This window comes from Populus alba, chromosome 1 (assembly GCF_005239225.2).
Source record: "Populus alba chromosome 1, ASM523922v2, whole genome shotgun sequence".
In the NCBI taxonomy this organism is placed as follows: Eukaryota; Viridiplantae; Streptophyta; class Magnoliopsida; order Malpighiales; family Salicaceae; genus Populus; species Populus alba.
The window spans coordinates 48,229,725-48,253,140 of NC_133284.1; the positions used below are offsets into that span (position 1 = coordinate 48,229,725).

The 23,416-nt window shown below is 31.6% G+C and overlaps 1 protein-coding gene across 1 annotated transcript; it reads right to left on the reverse strand.

Moving 5' to 3' along the window:
* Nucleotides 1-7,299: 7,299 nt before the first annotated feature.
* Nucleotides 7,300-11,164, reverse strand: LOC118063021 (gibberellin 2-beta-dioxygenase 8). The gene is made up of 3 exons (XM_073408943.1): nt 10,498-11,164; nt 8,038-8,359; nt 7,300-7,708 (listed from the first exon to the last, which is right to left on the reverse strand). The coding sequence occupies exons 1-3, from the start codon at nt 10,938-10,940 to the stop codon at nt 7,478-7,480; spliced, it is 996 nt and encodes a 331-aa protein (XP_073265044.1). The 5' UTR covers nt 10,941-11,164; the 3' UTR covers nt 7,300-7,477.
* Nucleotides 11,165-23,416: the final 12,252 nt, after the last annotated feature.

A 23,416-nucleotide genomic window follows, 5' to 3' on the forward strand; every position in this document is an offset into this window, starting at 1 on the left:
ATGGTTTAAGAGTCTGCGTTTTTCGGATAGACATGCATCGAACATATCAAGGCTTGTTAACATAGAGGACTGCAGATTGTATGGAATGAAGAGTCATAACTGCCACGTGTTTATGCAAACACTCATCCCATTAGCTTTTTGTGATTTGTTGCCAAAGGGAATATGGGATGCACTGACGGAGATCAGTCATTTCTTCAGAGATATATGCTCCAACAAGTTGAATGTTAAGCACATTGAGAGGCTTCAAACGAATATCATCGAGACACTATGCAAACTTGAGATGATATTCCCTCCATTTTTTGACTCAATGGAGCATCTCCCTATACATCTACCGTTCGAGGCAAAAGCTGGAGGACCGGTCCAGTATAGATGGATATACCCATTCGAATGGTGAGATATTACAGTTGCAATGGAATTCATATCTAAAAGTTTTTTCTATGTTTTTCTTAATTGGAAATACTTGAATTGTAATTCAATGCAGATACTTGTTTAATCTCAAGAAAAAGGTTAAGAACAAGGCGCATGTTGAGGCTTCGATATGTGAGGCCTATATTGTTGAAGAGATATCAACATTTATCTCGTACTATTTCGAACCTCATCTGAGAACAAGAATCAATCGCGTTCCACGGCATGACGATGGCGGTGAAGTGCCTTCCAGTGGGAACTTGTCAATATTCTCCAATATTGGACGACCCACACCTAAAAATGGCGTAAGAGGAAGATATTTGTCGGAAATAGAATTCAAATAAGCACACAATTATGTTCTATTTAACTGTGATGAGCTGAGACAATTTATTCAGTAAGTCTATATATGTGTAATACTAATTAAACTTTGTCAGTAATATACGGTTAATTATATATTGTGAAATCATACACTTATTATCACTTGCAGGCAACATCGACAATATTTGCTCTCCAATAACTCGCAGTTGACCGACTCCCAGATCTTTCAATTACAAGATAAACAATTTGCCACATGGTTCAGAACACATGTAAGCACTATCACAAACTCATTCTAACTTGCAAAATTAATGTACGTATGCATGCCATTACGAGATTCTTGTTCATTTACCGTTTATTAATGTACATTACATGTATACAAGGTTTATCAAATGAGAAGAAGTGTGTCTAAGTCATTGTCTTCACTAAGCCTCGGGCCTGAAAGAAAAGTTAAGTGCTACAACAGGTATTTTGTCAATGGATATGTTTTCCATACTCAAGAATACGGGAAAGGAAGAAAGACATACAACTGCGGTGTTTGTGTTAAAGGATCCACAAGTAGTGAGTTAGAAGTTGACTACTATGGTAGATTAGAAGAGGTTATCGAACTCCAATATCATAGCGAGCAGAATATAGTGTTTTTATTCAAATGCTATTGGTATGACATGACGAATAGAGGAATCAGAGTTGATACGCACCATGGTCTGGTCGAAATCAACTCAAAAGGTAGACTCCGCAACATAAACGATGTCTTTGTTTTCGCAAAGCAATGTCAACAAGTTTATTACACATATACCCCTTCATTTAAAAAGGATCGATCAAGAGTTGATTGGTTGTCCGTTTTAAAAACGAAACCACAAGGTCGTGTTGAGGTTGTTTAGGATGAGAACGAAGAAACAAGTGTGCGGGATGAAGTCTTTCAAGTTAGTAAGTTGGTTGAACCATATCGAGTTGCTCCTTCGATTGAATTGGAAGAAAATTCAAATTTTCGTGTTTCCGATGATAGTCTTGTTGATGTTGACGTAGAGGAGTTGAACGTTGTTTTGAGCTCTAGCGAACAAGCAAATGTCGATGAAGAAGATGATATCCATATTGAAGATTGCGATGAAGGTGATGACTATTCAATTGATGACGAAGAAGAAGATAATTCTGAGTAACTATCAAAACAAAGCCCTATGTAAAACCCTTTTCTTCATGTAATTTACATTATGGATGATGTATTTTGTAAAAAAAAATATTTACTGTTTAAGCAATGTTGTTATTGTTTTATGCGATGGACAGTTTATCAGTTAAGTTTTTGCAGGAAGGTAAATAGGCAATACAAATACAACCTTTCTTGCAAAATGCAAACTTACCGACGTCCATACCGACGGATAAACATTTGTCGGCATCTCACAGAGAGTTCGAAATTAATTACGCGAAATGCCACAATCACCAACGCCATCACCAATGGATTATATTCCGTCGGCATCTCACAGAGAGTTCAAAAATAATTACAACAAAATGCCACATTCACCGATAGCAGAGATCCGTCGGTATCTCATAGAGAGTTCAAAAATAATTACAACAAAATACCACAATCATCGATAGCAACACCGACGAACCTAAATCCGTCGATATCTCACAGAGAGTTCAAAAATAATTACAACAATATACCACAATCACCGACGAACACACCAACGGAGTTGTCGACGTCAATACCGACGGAATATGTCAGTCGATAATTTGTCGATCTCAAATATTACCGATAGAAATACTGATGGAATGCACGAATTCCAAAGGGTGTGAATTGAATGCACCTCTGATCGTGTCAGATTACCGACGGAATCATCGACGGACCGCAAAAAATATGGAGGGTAATTAAAAATTTCGGTGCGAAAATAAAAAATTACCCACGGATTTTTGACCTGTTACCGACGGATTTAAAAAATTAATAATATTTTTTTAATATCCGTCAGTAAATTCGTCGGTAAATCTGCCATATAACCTATAACTTCCAGCGCCCGCTGCTTCGCCTCATTTTTTCTTCTTCTCCGTTTTTCTTCTCCTCTGCTGCCCTATAATTTTCAGTTTTTTGCTCTCAATCCTTCAAGGCTTTAACCTTGAATCTCTTGCAAGATTTGAATAAAGTATGTGGTTTTTTCTATTTTATTTTATTTTAGTTGTAGTTGTTTTTATTTTTGTTATTTTGTTGTTTTGGTGTATTTTTTGTAATGTAGATAAAGTTTTGAATTGGACATATTATTAAGGTATGTATATTTCGTTCCTTTTGTTGATGTAGGGTTTTTTTTTTTGAATTTTTTGAATATTTTTTATTGTTGTGTTGTTATAATTGGTATTAGTTAATTTATTGGATATTTTTGTTAAAGTTGAATTTAACTTAGAATTAGTAATTGACTATGTTAGAATAATTAGTAATTTTACTCCATTATTACATGATTTGTATTTAATTATTTCCATTGATTTTAATTGTTAGTCTATATTTTTTTTTAATTTATTGAATATAATTTATTGTTGTATTGCCATATATACTTATTGATTAATTTGTTGAATTAATATTGTTAATGTTGAATTTACCTTAGAATTAGTAATTGCATTTATTGGAATAATTAGTAATTGCATATGTTTTTAATTGTTAGTTTATATATTTTTTAAATTTATTGAATATATTTTATTGTTGTATTGCCATAATGAATATTTAATAATTTGTTGAATTAATATTGTTAATGTTGAATTTATCTTAGATTTAGTAATTGAATATGTTGGAAGAATTATTAATTTTACTCTAACTTGATGATTTGTGTTTAATTGTTTCTATTTATTTTGAATTTATAGTTTTGTCGTATTGACATAATTATTGAATAATTTGTTGAATTGTAATTGTTAATGTAGAATTTACCTTAGGATTAGTAATTGAATATGTTGGAATAATTAGTATAGATTGGGTCAATTTGTTGTGGCTATTGTTAATATTTGCAGGTTTGTGGATTTGGGTAGTATCCAAGTATCGGGGAGGTGCTGCCGAATTTTTTTTAACATTTCAATTGAATTATATAATTATTTATATAAAATTGGTTAGATACAGAGAATGAAAACCAGAGCTGCACGTACGGTCGCATCTAGTTCGTCTAGCAGCGACAAAGACATTTCCTTAGGTGCCTCTTAAGAAGAGGCACCTACACCACTTGCGCCGTCAGTTGATGTTGCCTCTTCCAGCGATGTTTCACGTCGCAGAAGTGGCATGCCTTAGCAGCAGAATCGATGGACCCGCAAGTACGAGGCACAATGGAAGGACGATATTTCAATGTAAGTTTGTTAAGGTTTTAATTTAAAAAAAAAACAAATTTAAAACAAATTTATGAAGTCACTATTTAATTAGTTTAATTCTTTTCAGGTTCACAAATATTGAGGCCGCCCGAGTAATATCATCGGCATTTAAAGCGTCGATGGAGATTCTATTGTTTCAATGGAGTCAGATATCCAGGCATCCTGAATGGATGCCTCAAATCAATGCATGGTTTTCCAGATTTAAGGTTCATGTTAATATATAATTTTCAGCTTATTTCTAATAAATTCTTTATATAATTGTAAATAAATTATTAACATTTTTAAAAATTATTTTTTATACACAGAATCGATTCTGCTAGAACAATGAACATAACAATGTTGTGAGGAGGGTGTGGGAAAATCATGCGGCAACTAGGTAACATCGAAAACAATACAACTTTTTTTTACAAAAAAATTTATGTTTCGAAATGTAATTTTTGATTGCGTTAAGTAGGTTGCGTGATTTTTGATACAAAGCCTAAAAAAAGGCAAAACAAAACTGCGAGGGATAGGGGGTTTCAAGGCTGAAACGATGTTGCGGGTTGGAGGGATTTCAAACCGATATACATCCCAAAGGATATATGGCCGCACTATCTTGAGCACGTGACGTTTGAGCGGTTCACACGACGCTCACAGTCCGGTGCTGGCAACCGGAATCGGCCAATTCATGGCTCGATGACAATGCAAACCGGCGGCTCCGTTCTGTTTGCTGCACATGCGAAACGGATGGTAAGATTAATTTAAATGAAATATATCGTTCAATTAATTTGTTGTTAATAAATTTTTTTCATTATAGGCTACGTCTCTTGGACGTGAGCCGAGCCCTATGGAGCTGTTTGTGGAGACGCGCGTGTGGAGTCAAGACCACCAAAAGGGGGTGCAACAGTTCGTTGACAGTCGCGCTCAACATTTTATGGTATGTTTATTCAATCATTTTATTTTGTAAGTTATTATTATGTTTATTGAATTGAATATGATGATTACTTTTTTTATTTTTAGAAGACCTATAATAATCGGTTGAGGGAGACATACGGGGACGATCCTTCGACCCATCTGGAATTCGATCCGAATTTGTGGATGGAAGCTAGATCGTCAGGTGGACCCAATAAGAATCGGGTTTACGGGCTCTTCAACACTAGGGCCGACAACTTGCGGACGACCCGTACTGCTTCAACCATCGGGAGCTCCCAATCAGTATCAAGCTCCCAATCTAAGGAGTTCGTGGCCTTCAGCAAAGGTGCGACCACCTATCAGAGGCGTACACACAACTCAAAGAACAATACACAGTAGAATCTGCACAACAAAAAGCGGCCTATGAAGAGCTTCGTCAAATGGTCATAAACATGTCACAAGGTGGAGCATGTGCACCCAATCCAAGTTGGCCGTATAACAGCCAGCCTCCTCCTCCTCCTAATCCTCTTCATCCTCCTTTATATTAATTTTTGATAAACATTATTTACATTTAAAATTTCATTTAATGTTTTTTTGAAACATTTCATTTTGTAATGAATATTATTTATCTTTCATTTTTTGTTTTTGATGCTTAATATAAATTTTATTTGCATAACTGGTTTTTATTACCATTAATTTATATCATTTTATATTATGTATTCTAAATAATTATAAAAAAAATACAAAGGGATTTACCGACGGAATAAATCCGTCGGCATTAGACAGTAGTCGCGACCATCACCGACAAATTTCCAGATGGATAAATTCGGTCGGTGTTTTCATGACTCACCAACAGATTTACCGACGGCATTAATCCGTCGGTATTTTAACTTACCGACGAATTTACAGAAGGTATATTCTATCGATATTTCATCAATTCACCGACTAAGTTACCGATGGAAATTAACCGTCGGTGAATTGTGATATCACCGACGGAATAACAATCCGTCGGTATTATTGAAGCGGGAAATTTTTTTTTTTTGCGTGCAAATTCCGTCTGTAAAACCGTCGGTAAATGATTTTTTTGTTTTGCCGACCGATATAGTGATGAAATGGGGAATCACCGACAAAAGGTAAGCCGACGGACTTATAATTTAGTCGGTAAATATTTTACCAACGTACTATCAATCACAGACCGACAGAATATTTCCATCGGTAAAACTGTAAATTCTTGTTGTGGTTACACGACATCCTTAAACTACTTTATTTCACCAAAAATTTTCATATTAGCTTGTTAAATCACAGATTTCCCAATATATCCTATACATAATCTTCTATTCAAAAGTTTGATATAAAATTATTTTGCTTGTAATTAATAGTAAATTGATTGACCTATCTTTTACGAGGTCAAATGCAGGTGATCTACGAGATTTTTTTAGCCTGTCGGGCTAGATCCTAGTGTATAGCCTGTCGGGCTAGATCCTAGAAGGACTTGCGAGTTGTGAGTGAAAACATATAACCACCAAACCCCAGGTACGTGACACCCTTGTGTTGGAGTTAGGCCAAAATGGTGGGGAAATTGTGCTCTTCTGTGCAAGGAAGAAATCAAACCATATGTGAATCAGAAGACAGATGCACAACTTGTGGACAAAATTCACAAGTAGTAGTCATCTTTAATTGAATGACGTCTCACTTTTGAAGCTGTCTTCAAGATAAGGAACTGTACTTGACTATGGGGATAAACGCAGTTGTCTGTTGGTGTCTTCCAAAGTATTCATTTCCTGGAAAATCATTTGCGGGATTAGTTTATACAAAATCATAGTAAGAGGTTTGATGCATGATAAATTGCAGGTTTGTATCCTTTTATAAATCTCTGGTTGCCTTGCTTTTCTTTGAAGGTGCTTGGTAAATTGCCTCTACTTAAAAAAATTAAAAATAAATCACTTTCCCTCATTTCTTAACCTTGGAAATTACTAATCTCTAATGTTTAAACAATAAAATCAATTTGTTTCAAAATTAATTTAATGGAATGAACTCAACCCAAGTATTTGGTGCGTTCAGATTTTACAAATAGATTTGTTTTATAATTAATGCCACCAACGTGCCAAATATCATAGATAAAATCTCATTATTCTCAAATCATTAGTCATTTAAGTATCTTGTTACCCCAAGCTTGAGCTTGATTGGTGTTTTGGAAATATTTAAGAGAGCTTACAAGGTTAAGAATCCCATGTTTTTTTTACCAAAGTCTGACATGTTTTAGCATGGCTAACTCAAAGAGCAAAGGGCTAGCTAGTCCAAAGCTTAGGAAAACCCCACTTCCTCCTTCAAGTAAAAAAAGAAAGAAGACTTGCTGCGCCATGTTGACATGTTCTATAATTTTAAACAAAAGAAAGCAAAAACATTATATCGATACAATTTAGAAACTGAAATTACCAATTAAGTTGCAGTTCAAATAATCGAAACAGTACGAAGAGGGAACTTTTATTTAACTAGTTATTCTATCTTGAAATTTTCCAGCACACACAGGGCCACATGTTCACAGAAGAAACCTTGAGACCCCAACTTTATCACCAGTAGCTTTAAGATCACTTTGAATCTGCATCATAAACTCTCTGAATGTGAACTCCTTATACTTTGATGGCTTGATGCTACTCTCTATCACAGTCTCATAAGTGGGGCAATAGAAAAATGCCAAAGAAAACCTTTCAACTTGTTGGGGGGCAAGCACCCGATGCTTGATGCTTTTGTAAACATCATTGCTCAATGCCTGAATTTTAATAAACACAAACATGAATTGAAAGGGAATACGAGTGGGGTATAAAGGAAAAATTAATTACTTTAATACCTAAGGCTAACTATAGTATATTTTCTTGATATATAGGATAGTAGTGTGATTATGTGCAAGTCTGCTCCCTTCTTTTTGATTTACTAGGTTTAAATTTTAAAATTATAGTCAGCAAGATCATGCACCCTTGATTTTTATCTTTTATTTCACTTGGAAATTATTGATTTCGCCTTCAAATTAATCTCAAGCTTATTTATAGTCAGAAGCTTATAAACAGCTAGCTCGTAAGTGCAAGTTTATACAGAACATACCTGGAATAAGTCACCAATATTAATCACTAGAGCTTCTGGATTCGGTTTAACGTTAATCCATCTTCCATTTTTCAATAGTTGCAATCCTCCAATCTGATCTTGATTTATTACTGTGAGGAAACTACTATCGGTATGAGGCATCAAGCCAAAGACCTCAGAAGAGAATGGACATGGAGGATATCTATTCATTCGAAGATAACTAGTTTCTTCTGGACAATTCTCTTCAAAGAAGGTGGATGAAACTCCCAGATTCTCAGCCAGAATTTCTGCCACGCCTTTAGCTAATGCGTTAGCTGTTGTTGTGAAAGCTCCAATGCTTGCACTGGAAAGATGGAGTGGTGTTAAAAAGATTAGATCCGAGTTCATAATACATATGTATAACCAGTTACATATGTGCATAATCAAGTTAAAGGACGATATACACTAGGAGGCTCTCCCCTCCATATCAATACACTTAAGTTTGCCTTGAAATGGAGAAATGGAAATTGGAACACCTTTTGGTCATAAATTATTGGGCTGTGTTTGCAACAAGAATGTGTAATGGTGATTTCTGTCTCAAAAACCGCAGTCTAGCCAGAGAAGAGAGGTAAAAATTCTATATCTCGAGTGCTTTATTTACAAAATATTATTTTCCAATATTTAAATGGGACTCGTAATAACTAATGAGGAACCTCTAACAGATTCGATCATATGAGTTTGCTAGCAAAAATTAACATAATTTTTCATTTGATAATTAGATAGAGCTTGCACATTCTTGTAGAATAGTTCTATAATAGGTCAATTTATTTTCATATCCAAATTAGATCTAAAAATTAAAAAAAATTTATTTTCTTTATTATTTTCAAATTCCTTTTTTAGTTAAAATTCAAAGTTTTATTTAGTTTAGATTTTATTAACTACAATAGTTTTAACTCCTACTTAAATAATGTTGTGTGTTATTTTTCATAAGATTAAGAAATTAAGAGTTATTGATGTTCATGATTTATCAAGCCAGAGTTATTTTTTTATAATTTAGAACTGTAATTTTAGAGTTGGGAAAAACTCTAGGTTCTTTTTTTCTGTTATATACTATAAAAAAATATTTTTTAAAAATAAATTTCTAAGGATATAATTAAGGTTGTTAAGTCTATTGTAGTTGGCATTTTTTTTTTTAACTAGAATGATAAATTTTAGTTTTGGAGCATATTATATATTAAATTATTTGAGAGTTATCCTGAATGACTTGATGGGTCCAAAACAACTAGACTTAATTGAAAGAATAATAAATACAAGGATAGATCAAATAAATAAAACACCATGAAAACATAAAGGGATACAGAGAAAAGAAGACAAACATATATAGAAGCTGCATTTAAGCTGAAAAATTAACACAGCAACAAATCAAAATTGAGGAAGGAAAATAACCCAGGCCAAGTAAAAAGCACAGCTTGTCCACAATAGAAAACAGCAGGAGCATACAAGAAATGATTGAACAAATGGGGCAAGCAAATGTTTGGCAGTTAGGTGGTAAGGAAACATCGACTATGCATGGATAAAAACATAAGAGCTTGATATGACCTAGATTAGCTTTGGAAAGGAAATCTATGGTTATTTATGTCTCTATTTGTCTTAATTGTGTACAATCTAGCTCCAACATATGAGACCCTTGTGGACAATCTCTTTTTGTAACCATCGAAGGCCTTGTAAGGATTGACACCAAGCTGCCGGGACCCCTGATTTTCTTATGTTAAACCAGTTCTTTCAGAACTATATAAGTACTTGATGCACATGATCATTATAGTAGGCAATTGGATAGTTCATTTTCACTTAATCACACTAGCTGAGGTAATTAGCAAACTATTGGATGAACCTTGAATTTGTGAGTGCATTCAAAAAACCTCAAGATTGAAGAATTAATTGATTTTAATTAGGTCAGGCATCCTTAATTAACTGTATGGTTTATTGTTCTCTTCCACACACACACAGAGACGCATGTATTTTGATAAGTCCAATAGAAAAAAAAACACCAATTTTGGAGACCAAATTGTAGGAAAGAGAGAAACATGAGTAAAGCTGCCATGGCAGCGAGTGTGAAAAAAGAGCAAACAACAAAACAGACTAACCGAAGAGGTGTAATCTTGGAACAAAACAGGAGGTTCATGACAGAGCTCAGGGGTGCAGAAGCAATGATTAATAAGAGCTCTATATATTTGTTTCTTTAATCTCATAAAGCAATATGCATGTACTTTACAAATCTCTAGCTACAACATTAACTTGTAGACACATGAGATTCATTTCATAAACTGAACTTCTTTAAATTGCATATGGGATTCATAGTTGAGAATTTGATATAAAAAGAAAAGTGTTCTAATGTCCTATCCCAGAAGCATTTGATCATTGTTTATTTCACAGAATGTTCATAATTAGTTTTTAATTAGCCTCCGTATATCATTTAGCTACAATAGGAAATTTGACAGTTACCTGAGACTCTTGTATGCATCACCGATTCTTGAAATATCAGTGAGAGGTACGTGGAAGGCTTCTGACCATGCGAGCTGCCTCAAACAAGTGGCTCTAGGGTTTCCCCATCTGTAACTATTTGCAGACAAATTCAGAATGTTGTCTTCAGCCTTTTCTCTGAACGGATGTTGGAAAGCCTTCCTTTGCTCGTATTGAAGGCTCTTCAACATCTCCTGTGGAATCCCATGATTGACAACTTGAAGGAATCCCCATTCACTCGCAGCCTGCTTTATCTCTTTTACACATTGCTCTCTCTCCGAGTGTTCAAGTGTCAAACGCTGAAGATCTATGAGAGGCAGCTCACACTCATCACTAGCATTCATTAGGCTATCATCCTTGTCTTTTGATACTGTGGTATAATCGTTGAAGAGGGATTTGTATTTCTCTAGAAATGGAGGATCCATTTTTATGAAGGGAGAGATGGGGCGGATGAGGCAAAGGAAAGAATGTGATCCTTGTCAAAATTGAAGATATAAGATGTGTAATCCATCAGTATATATAGAGCAAGAAATCTTGGGAGTGCAGTATAGTACAAACTTGGTAATGGCATGCAACCGCTTATGGCAACCTGCGGTGTTTACACACATTGGCTGTACCCTGTTGTGTAACCAGACCTATTCATAGTCTAGAATCGATGCCCTTTGATATTTAGACCGATCAATTAAGATGTTTTAGGAAATAATACATCTGTTTTTTGGGAAGAAATATAAATCATTTCGAAAAGAAAGGAAAGTACTGTTTCGGATATGGAAGGTGAATTGTAGAAAATTCTTTTCATCCAACAATATATATATTTGTGAATATATACCACAATCCAATCTGGATTCAAGTCTCGGTATTTATTTTGAATTCAACCATGTAAATTAGATAAAAGAAAAAAATTTAAGTGTTTATATCTTTGTGTTTTTCTCATGTGTTAATTAAAAAAATTATTTCCATTTATTTTGAATTTTATAGTTTAATTTTAATAAATATAACAAAAAATATTATGAGAGAATCTGTTCAATCATATCTCTTTGAATGTTCTTCACCTCTCTTTCCTTATTACTTATTGATGAGAATTATACATATGGATCATGGATCATATTCACTTTTCTATACCCCTAGATACCTATATATGTACAAGAGAGTATGATCATTTATCTGTGTCTATTTATAAGGGAAGAAAATCCATCTAAAAGAAGAAATTAATACAATTTATTTTGTCATTCAATTCTAAAAATTTATTCCACTCTTATCTCAAAATTATAAGAGACCTCATCAAAATCGATTATTATTGAATTTATATTAAATATTTTAATTTAAATTAAAAATCTATTGTTAACTTGATTAATTGATTTACTGAGTTGATATCAAAGAAAGAATACTCAAGGTATTTAATTAAAATAATTAAAAAAAAACTTAGTCAAAATTAATTGGTTGAATCACTAAAACCTTTTTTGTTTATGAAATGCATCCCATGAAATACCTTTTAAACAAATATACTTTAAATCAAGTATTGACATGTTCAAAAAACAAACAAACAAAAAAAAAGAAATATATCTTATAGAGTTTCAACTTGTACCCCTCCATCTACCTAAAACTATGCACGTAGTACACTATCATACAAGAAGTTTTTCCATTTGCGTTAACCCTTTTTTTAACATATAAATACATGCCTTAGAGAAAGATTTTTAGAGAACGAAGGTTTTTTTTTTTTTACCTCTCATTATCAAACGCACAACCTTCTCTTTCTATTTTCATATACACTTTGTCTTTTGTTTAGAGAATATTTATAAGTTGTCTTCTTTTCTTCTTTTCTTTTTTATGAACAAAGATATTTTCAAAACAACTTATATATCAATTGAGACTAATTCTCATATTTGAAAAATATTCTTAAGGATGCACCATCGATCATTAGATTATTTAGTTTTCAGTCATCATATGGCCTGGTTAGCATAGTTTGTTTTTGTCATAATAAGTTTGCTGTAATTTAAATTTTACTGCAATTTAAATTTTGTTTTTAAGTTGATTTTTTATAATATTTAGCTTTTTTAATTTTCATACCCGATATCATGATGACTTTTAAATTTTAAAGATAAAAAACAGAAATTTAACATCTTGATATATTTTAAAAAATAAAATTTTGGAAGTATTTTCTCGAAGTTTGAACTAAAAAAAAGTTAAAGGAGAGACCAAATTTACTTAACATATCAAGTGATGCACACTATTAACTAGTTGTAGGGCCTCACTTGTGCAAGTCGTTTACTTATTTAGTTTTTATTATGATTTTTATTTTATAACATGGTAAATACTTAAATATAATTAGATTATTTCATTGTACTTTCACATTAAGTACTAGCCATCTAGTTGTTGCTGGAAAAACTTTTTGAGAATTTTAGCAATGAAATACTATCTTTTTTCCCCTATGTGTATCTCCCTTGATTTAATTTGCTATAGCTCTTCATTTCGTGACTGTTGTTATAATTTGTTATGGATTTCTTTTCTTCTTCTTCTTCTTCTTCTTCTTCTTCTTCTTCTTCTTCTTCTTCTTCTTCTTCTTTTTTTTGGCAGTAATGTGGAAGACTATTTTCAATATATATTATTTTATACAATGTCATAGAAATGAACAGATAGTTAAAATAATGTGAGAGATTTTGTGTACTAATAGTTATTTGTTGGCACCCACAATTGTGTGCCTTTTAGATTTTTTTATGATTGTGATTAAATTTATAAAATGTAGAATGTTTCATTTATTATATATATATATATATATATATATATATATATATATATATATATATATTGTTTTAAGTTTATCACATTATTTTCAAATCTTGTCATAATCCATTTTTTCCCTTGCTGATATTTTTTTTAATTATCAATTTTCTTTCTTGCACTACCAGGATTTTTAGATTTACCGATGAAATTTTTTGTCGATATTTATATTCACAGTCCATCGACAAGAAACTTGCTGACGTGATCACCGATAAAAATAATTCATCGGAAAAACTCTTGTCGGTGATTTGTGGTCTGTTGGGGAGTTTGTTAGTAATAATTTAACAAATGGATATACTGATGGACAAAGTGTGCCAAAGAAAACTTTACCCCCTTCATTCTATTAGTACTTCCATCACTGAATATAACATATCACCAACAAGAAAATAATGTCATTCCATCAGTGATTTTTTTTTTTTATCCTTCGATATGTCTAATAGTGAATTTGAAATGTAATTGTCAAATATATCATATGTTATTCTGTCGGTGAGTAAACAGTAACAGTGACATTTGCAATAATTTTTTTTAACTCTCTAAAATATATCAACGAAACTATCTTCATCGGTAACACCATCAATAATAATTTAAAAATCTATTAAACATATACAGAAAATAATATAAAAAATAAATTAATAGAAAATTCAAATATTTGTTAGAAATTTAAACATTTATAAGTTTAAATACAATTAATCAAGAATAGGGAGGGTCTTCGCCTGGACCATGGAGAAAATATGAGGGAGCACAACACCACTCATTTGTGATCTCATCTCTGATACCAATCAATGGAGTTTGGTCGTCTCAACACTAAGTCATTCATAATCAGCAACAAGATGAGTCATCCGATTTTTAACTCGTTGGTCTAAAATCGCCTCAAACTCTGGAGTTTCAGTACTTGGAATTGATTGTAAGCATCCAATTTTCGAAGCACTATGGGTCATTTGCAAGTTTTCGATCGTAGTGTTAGAGAGTTTGTATATCCGATTTCTATCAGGCCCATCGAACAATCCTGCCTTCAATCACAAATCCGGATTGATATCTAGATGGGTTAAAGGATCATCCTTGTATCTCTCATTCAACCGGCTATTATATGTATCTTGAAAAGAAAAAAAAAATAATAGCTTAAGAAAAAAATTATTGAAAACCAACATACCACAAAGTGTTGAGTTAGACTATCAATGAACTACTACACCTCTTTTTGGTGGTTATCAATCCACACATGCATTTCTAAAAAAAAATCCATTAGACTTGGTTTGCATTCAAGAACTATATCCTGCGAGAAAATTGTTGTTATTTAATATATTTATAAAAAACAACAAATAAAAAAAAAGCAATTAAAAGAGAATCTTATCATCCATTTTGTATGTGAAACAAATGGAATGGAGTCATCGATGTGCGTAGTAACAAAACTGAGAACATGCTAGTTTTGCTTCTCCGCATCAGAGTACTATGATCCTCGCACGAAACAATAAGACGTTATGTGCTGAATATATTCCACCAATATAGCCTCTTAGACATACGGAGGTCTAAAATCCTTCTAAGCCACCACCTCCTTCCAGCCTGGAACCTCTCTTTCTTTCATATATATTTTTGGTTTTCTTTTCCACCTCGTATAAAAATTCACACAACCTATATGGTATAAATGAATTATTTGTTAGTAAATGAATAATAAAATTGAATAAAAGGATTAAATTTTTTTTATCTTGATTTCAATATTATCTAGTGGCAGCATGATTCTCTCAAACCCTCATTGCAATAGCGTTGTCATCTCTGTCTCATTTAAATTTTTCCTTTTAGTTAAGATTTGTACAAGAAAATTTTCATTAATAAGTTAATAAACTAAATAAATTAAAATGATAAAAAATATTTAAGTTAATACTAACCTTAAACTTTTTGAACCATGTATCAATCATAGGTTTCCATTCAAGATATTTAGAAACATAACTCCATTGAAATAATGAAATTTTCGTCGAGGATTTCATCATCGATGTTATGGTTCTTGCAGCCTCAATGTTTATAAACCTAAAATTATATTTGTTAATTGAAATTAATTTTTCAAAAATTATTAACATGTCGATGTGAATGAAAAACAAACTTGCATTGAAAGATCTTTCTTCCACGGAGATTAGTACTTCAGGGTAAATGGATCCTATTGTAAAGTGATGCCTCTTGACATGGCGGTATTGCACTAGACAAGTTGGCGTCATGAGTGAATACTTGTGTCTTATGTGCCTGCTCTTGTTTGGCACCTAACGACTCAAAATCGGTAGAATTGCTGCTAAAAGAACTAGAAACAATCATGTTTGTACGACTTGCTATTGACTTTTTCCTAAGCACCTACACAATTTAATGGATTAAGGTATTGTAAACCATTCATATTTTTTTAAAAAAAAATCAATAGCACCTCCAAATTGGCTTGAATGAATTGAAACAGTTTCTACATAACCTAAGATGCATGCTCCTTGATTCCACTGAAAACTGAGGATTTACCATAATAAAATGTTTTTCCTTTAAAGTAAAATGTTTTTCGTCCATTCAACAATTCTGTAATAACTAGCCTCACTTAACTCATTATCTGACTTAGTGGTGAATACATGTGAAATAACTGATAATTTACTGTGATTTGTGCACCTATCCCATAATAATTCGTCGGAATCTTTCAAAAGATTAAAAAAAAAAAAACATGGTTGTGTCTGTATTAGGTTCTTCATTTACTACTGGATGTTGATCGGCATAACCCCGATTTATTCTCAACGCATCGATAATCATATTCCTATTGTCATTACAACTTCATGCACATTACTAGAACTAAAAGTTAACTCAACCATCATTTCTGTCATAGTCTCATGAGGGACATGTCGTTCTTTGTAAGCAAACCAACACAAATATCTCTTTATGAACCTTTTATTTATATATATATATATATATATATATAGAAGATGCATCGTTACAACATCTAAATCAAGAAATTTTTTTTATTTTTATACCTCTTACATAGACATCTAATACTGTCTCCACTAATATTTCTCAGATTAAATAATGCGTAACTAATAAAACTCTGAATCCCATTATAATAATCCATCTTATACAACCCTTCAGGTGAATCTCGACACATTCACAAATGATCATCCATTACTTATGTCAAACCTATATAGAATATTCATGACAACGTGTATTAATTAATTAGTCTAAATCAAGAAAATTTTATTTTTACACTTCTTACATAGACATCTAATACTATCTCCGCTAATATTTCTCGGATTAAATAATGCATAACTAATAAAAATCTGAATCTCATTATAATAATCCATCTCATACAACCCTTCAGGTGAATCTCGATACATCCATAAATAATCATCCATTGCTTATGTCAAACCTATATAGAATATTGATGACAACGTGTATTAATTAATTACGTAAACTAACAAAATAATAGAACATCGATTTAACTCAAACTTATTCAACCTATTTTAATTGTGTAACTAATTCATTATTAATTATCTGTATAAATTCAAATTTCTATATATTTATTGAAAATTTCAACTCAACAATAAAATTGAAAAAATATAAAATAGACGCATTAAATAAGTCATTATTTATTTAATCACAAAACACCTAAGTCACAAATTCAAATTGAATTTCATCAATTTACAAACAAATACAATTCTACAAAATATCAAACAAACCCCAACATGTACAAATCATATATTCATATAACAAATTTCTATGGGAAAAAGCTATAAAGCAAATAAACACCTAAATTAACAAAATACATATACTACAAAAACATGCAAGAAAAAAATAACATTTTAAAATTGAGTTAAAAAAAAAAAAAAACTAGGTGGTTATGTTTACTTGAAGTGAGAAATCATCAACAAAATTTGAATCAGAACACGAATATTGACAAACTTAGTGTTAGGGGTGGCTGGATTTGTGATGGGAGATTGATTTGTGATAAAATTGAATGAGGGTGTGCTATTTGTTTCAAAGAAAATAAAGGAAGAAGAATAAATGGGAGAGGGAAAAAGAAGAGCCATTCATCAAATCATAAATTAAATATTAAATATGGATTTAATTAACATATTTAATTGACACATGTAAATCTGTGAGTAAGTTTGTTTGTAAAAATAATACGTCATGATACTTCTTGAATTTTTATTTTATTTTAATAATTGGTTAAATTACATAAAAGACCCATCTCACTTTGTATTTTTTTGTTTTATGTGAGACTTATTAATATTGAAGTTCGCTACATACAAGCCTATTTTAACATGTCATCATTAACAGTATCTCTTTTTTTTAAATGCAATAATTTTACTATTGCATATTAATTGATTGATTTGTCTTTGTGTGAAATGCAAGAATTTTGTTGTTGAAAATTGATTGATAAATAAGAATAGGTTCAAATTAGCTCTAGACACCTAGCCTACTGGGGAGGTATTCATGTATCTAAAGTTTTGTTCTCATCGAATCCATTATTACAAATTTTAAAGAAAACAATGACCACATATATATACAGAAACAGAGAGATAAACACCTCGATAAACTATAAACAATTTCACACATGCTTTTGTACAGTATTAAACATTACTTCTATAATAATAATTTATCTTTGTCTTTATAAATCGTATATCAATATTGTTACCATTTTTTAGCATTTGGTAAGATTAATTAACCGGGTAAAGAAGGAAAATGGCATCATTTAAAGAAAGAAAAAGGTAAATAAAATCTAATGAATTTAATTATTTATTTATTTATTAATATGGATATCCGGGCTAATTTGAGTGTACCTCGACTAATCTCACGGGCTTTAAAGTTAACAATCATGTAACTCTCCAGTAACCCTGAGATTTGTGAGATTCGAACTGGTTATTTATAGGAAGCAAATATAGAACTTGATCAGTTGAACTACACCCCTCAGAATTGTAATGAATCTAATTTTAGTTACTCTAATAATAATTTTATTTATAATACAGATGATATTCATATGTAAATAAATACACATCATTAATTTGATTGTTCTTTTCTATCTGCTTCATTATATTTCTTTTTATTTTATTTATAAGATAATTTTTTTAAAAAAAAAAAAACAATCATTTAACTTTTAACTTTTCCGGTGTCATTTTCTAAATAATTATTTTTTGATTAATACACTTAATTATTATATATATTGACACACATGCACACACTATGTGTTTTCCTAATGAATTTTCTCGAGCTAATGAACTTATAAGTTAACAAGAGTGTTTCGGTCAACCAGTGTCAATCCTTTGGTACAAGCTAGATGGATCTTAATTTCTAGAGTTTGGTTATCTTTACACTTAATATGGCTAGTGTCTTGCCATTGCCTTCGTATATGTATTATTAAATTAAATATTTAATGTTAAAAATATAAAAATCATGTATATTTCTTATAATAATTTTTAAAATAATCTTTGAAAAGATTTATATAATTTTAAAACAATATCCCTCATATCATGTTGTTATAAGAAGTTTTTAATGTCATTTTCTTTATAAAAAAAAAAAAAAGGAAAAAGAAAAGGAGATCTTCAACTTTTCTTGCAACTCACTTAAATGACGATTGTTTCAATTGAAAAAAAAAAAAATATATATATATATATATATATATATATATATATATATATCTTGTCCTTTTTATTTAAAAGTGAAGTTAGTTTGATTTTATCATCATATAATAAAATATAAAAGTTAAAATATGGTAAATCATAACCTAAAATCATTTTTAATATTTTTATTTTGATTTCTCTTATATTATGTAATGTTTATAATTAAAAACTCTCAAAGAATCGAAAGAAAATAAAACTTGATAAAACATCAGAACTCATATAGTAATATTTATATTTTATCATTACAAAATTAAAATGCCTTCTTCTATCAAAATTACTATTATATATAACACAACTTATAAAACACTTTTTTTTTCTAGAGGTATTTCTTTAAATAAAATCTATATAATAGGAAGACACACAAGACGTATGATGCAAATAAATTTTTTTATTTAAAATCGAATAACTTTTAACACGATAATGTTAGCATTATAGTCTTTACATAACCTTTTATTTACAAAAAAAAAAATGAATTTCTATTACATGTAAGATGGTTAGAGTATAAGAAGAGAAAGGAAATTGAGGAAGAACAGGAGGTCTGCGATAATCATCATCATCAACAACAACAAACCTCTGTCATCGCTACAAGTATGCATTGAAAGTCTATTCATGTCTCCTGGGACTCTGGAAGACTACAGATGGTTCCAGGATAGGTGTCAAGAAATTAATTGTTGATGTATTTAGGAGGGCATATGTCAAATTATGGCATTGAGTTCATGATGTTCGTTAATTTTAAGTGACGATAGATTTCAATTTCGTACGATTGTTTTCTGTTGCTCTTTTGGCCGCAGCAACGACTAGAGTAGGTGCTTTATCTTTGTCAAGCCTAATCCTCGATTGGTAGGAGGTAGAGACGTCGGAGTACCACACACATGTTTGCCCACCTGACATTCAAGTGGGGTTGTCTGCCGCCGGCATGGCTAGCAGGCTAGCAGCTCGTGGCTATGGAGGACAAAAATATGAACCAACTTCAAGGGTCACCACTGTCTCTAGGCCATCACCTAAACGTGTACCTCCTCCTATCCTAAACAAGCTTTTGATTTGATACCACATCGGAAAATGATGTCATGAGTTACGTAGAGTAGTCTCCCTCTGATTCTTGCACACCTGGTTTAATTGATCCCATTCAAATCCAATCGTATAGTTCTGGTCATGGCTGTATGCACGCATTTGGTTTTCATTATGTATTTGAAATTCTAACATACCACAAAACATAAACACTTCCTAAGTTCCAAACTCCTACAGTTTCATGGGTCATGGTGTCCCTACAGGTATAGTTAAGTACTATCGGCACATATAATTCTCAAACAATTGGTTACGAATCACTTTCTATCTTCGCCTGATGTGCTTCTACATTTTCCTTTCAAGTTATTTTTATTAGGAGAGATATTGGATAAGGGGAAGAATAAATTGAGTAAAGTAAAAAAGGATGTGAAGTGATGTTGTGGATATTGATTTGTCATCCATTTAGGAAAAAAGATTGAAGAATAAAAAGATGGAAGGATAAGAGTCGATCTAAGTCGTTGAAATTATACAAGAGAAGATTATTTCTTTAACAAAAAAAATACAAGTTTTCCCCCCTCATCCATCAATCGTTCCCTCGAATCCTTTTTGACAAATAGTGTTAGTTTTTATAGTTCTACTCCAAATCAGACATGAACTTATTTAGAGGTTAACTAGTATATTGGACTGGTTTTCTGGCAAATAAAAAGGTATAGCCATTGACAATATATATATATATATAAGAAAAAAAAATTATTGTGAGTTAAAAACAAATTCGTGAGTAAAAAAAACATTAAAGAGGGCTGAAAAAAAAAACCCCGTTAATGTGATAAAAAAATACTATAAAATTTCATGAAAAAACATTAAATAACATCTAATCAAACAACAATAAAAAAAATAATAATCGAATAAAATCTAAAAACAATAATCATAAAAGGTTATATAAAAAAGCATTCACTAATACATAAAAAAAGCTAAGATTTCATAAGAAAAGAAATTGGTATTCAATAAAAAAAAATCAAATTATTTTGAATTAAGCCAATCTATTTGAATGGAACAAGTGTTAACTAAAAACACAAAAAACAAAAACAACAAAAAAATATGTCAGGCACATGTTTGAGCTTGCATGTCTAGCCTATTAAAAAGAGGTCTAGCCCACGCACGCGGTCTTTTTGTTTTTATACTTTAAAGAGTGTATAATATGTTATTTATCTTTTAAAAAAAACATTGACAATGCGTTATTTATTGCTCTAGAATTCAATGATGGAGGGTCGTTGAAAAATTATAGTAGGGATATTTATACTCAAAAATTTATTTTTCAATATATTTTTACTCAAAATATCTAGAGAAAATTCTAAAAATCTTAATAAACTTATTAATGGTCTCAAATAACCCTAAAATCTATTCAAAAATCTATAATCAACTCGAATAAAAAAAAAATAAAGGCTTGATATATCATATTAAACGATGAGAATGCTAAAAAATACTTTCAGTACAATTCTCATCATCAAATGGAATTCTTTAACACTAGATTGACTACTACAATTAAGATTTTTTCTCTTTTCAAATGAAATCCAATGATTCTCTCTCCTCTCTTGACTAGAAAATAAAAAATAAAATAAATAAAATTTTAAACCAAAGTTAACTTTTTAAAATATAGAGGGTAGAAAATTTATCATTTAAAAAGTAATAGGATCATATCAATTTTGAAACTATCAACCATCACTCATTTTCTTTGCTCCCTTTTCACCCTAGTTTTCTGTATATAAATCTTGTTTTTTTTAATAAAATTACTTAAATTGATCATCAATTTGGTATTATAAAGATGAAATTAAAAAGAAAAAGTTTAGGGGAAAAAAAAAAGAAAAAAAAGCATAGCGTTGTTGCAATCCACAACTCTCTATACCTGGCATTACAAAGCGTTATACTATACTAAAAGCACCATCCCTTTTAATTTTTGTTAAATGGGACGTCTGCTGAGGCTCTATCTGAATTACATAAAAAATCAAGCCATTTATTGGGACCAAGTGAGAGCGATATTGTACTCGTGTGTGTATATAAAAAACAAAACCATACACGAACAGAAGTAGGTGCACCTTCTAGCGACGTTGCCACCGGGATTAATACAAAAACATGTGGATGAACAGCAACATGTTCCCTTTTTAACCTAAGGAGACCACCAATATTAACCTGTCTTCAAGATACCTGTACTTGAAATGTTTTAATCCTGGACTTAATATCCAGCATGGAAACATGTTACATGGTTGTATATACATTTTTCACAAGAGAAACTTGGACAGCCCAATTTTGTCTCCAGTAGCTCGAACATCCTTCTGGATTAATTTGCTGCCTATACTCTCTGAAATGAAGTTTCTATACCTACCTGGCTTGATTCTGCTCTCTATTGCAGCATCATAAGAGGGACAGTAGAAATAGGCAATGAAAATCTTTCAACCTCTTGAGGAGTTGCCGCTCTGTGTTCATTGCATCTGGAAACATCATTGCTAAATGTATGCATTTCATTGTCACATGAACATGAGAATTAACAATATATTTTTTGATTTTTCTTAGATATTTAATTTCCATTTACACTACTTAGATTAAGCATCATCGTCTGGAACAAGTCACCAATGCTGATTGGATAGCTTTATGTATACTGGTATATATGGATTTAATGCGATGTTCGGATGCGATAAAAAAAAATAAAAAAATTGGTTTAATCCTTTATGTGTTAGGCCTGCTGGCAGCTGGTTGAAGCCTTGGACAGGTTCTCTAAAATTGAATGTTGATGGCTCCTCTTCGGGGAAGCCTGGTCGGGCAGTTATTGGAGGTGTTTTCAGAGATTCCAACGAGCTCTTCAAGTATGTTTTCTCTTACCCAATTGGTATCAAGGAAGGAAAGCTTTGGAATTAAGTGCCTCCTCTCCGGCGACTCAGGTGGATCGGATTACGTGACTGAACCTAATTTGCGCTATTTCATTAAACTGTCCCCGCGTTCTTCATGGCTTAGCAGTGTCCAGACCCATCCAATGAACTCCATTTTCTTAACTCAGGTTCGCTCACATTACAAGGGAAGGCAATGTCGTTGCTGATTCATTAGCAAAAGATAGCCTGAACAGATCAGATGACTAGTTGCTTAGTTCTGATGCAAGTTAGGTTTTAATCTTTGTTGTTTTTAGGCTTTCTTTGTCCTAACTTTTGTGTAATTTGCCACTCCTTTGATGGCTTTCTTGTTTCCATAATGCAATATAATCGATTTTTATCAAAAATAAAATAAAATATATTATTCATGAAGCAATCACCGAAAGATCAGTAGGGTTTTCATGTAGGGCTGTATTGACAAGACAGGAATTGATGGTGCTATTAAATCATCAGGATAACGCCAAAGATCTATAATTATGTTCATTGCAATGACTTTAAAGTTCATGGTTCAAGGCTAGCAGCTAGAGATTTCAAAGATATATAGGAAGTACCTGAGATTCATGTATTATCTCATCT

Bases quoted from the DNA above. Each gene is read 5' to 3' on its own strand.
- LOC118063021 (XM_073408943.1), bottom strand. From the start codon at position 10,940: ATGGATCCTCCATTTCTAGAGAAATACAAATCCCTCTTCAACGATTAT. The intron at 8,360-10,497 runs GTAACTGTCAAA...CCATCTTTCCAG, and splicing joins GATGCATACAAGAGTCTCAG to TGCAAGCATTGGAGCTTTCA. The intron at 7,709-8,037 runs GTATGTTCTGTA...ATTAAAATTCAG, and splicing joins ATATTGGTGACTTATTCCAG to GCATTGAGCAATGATGTTTA.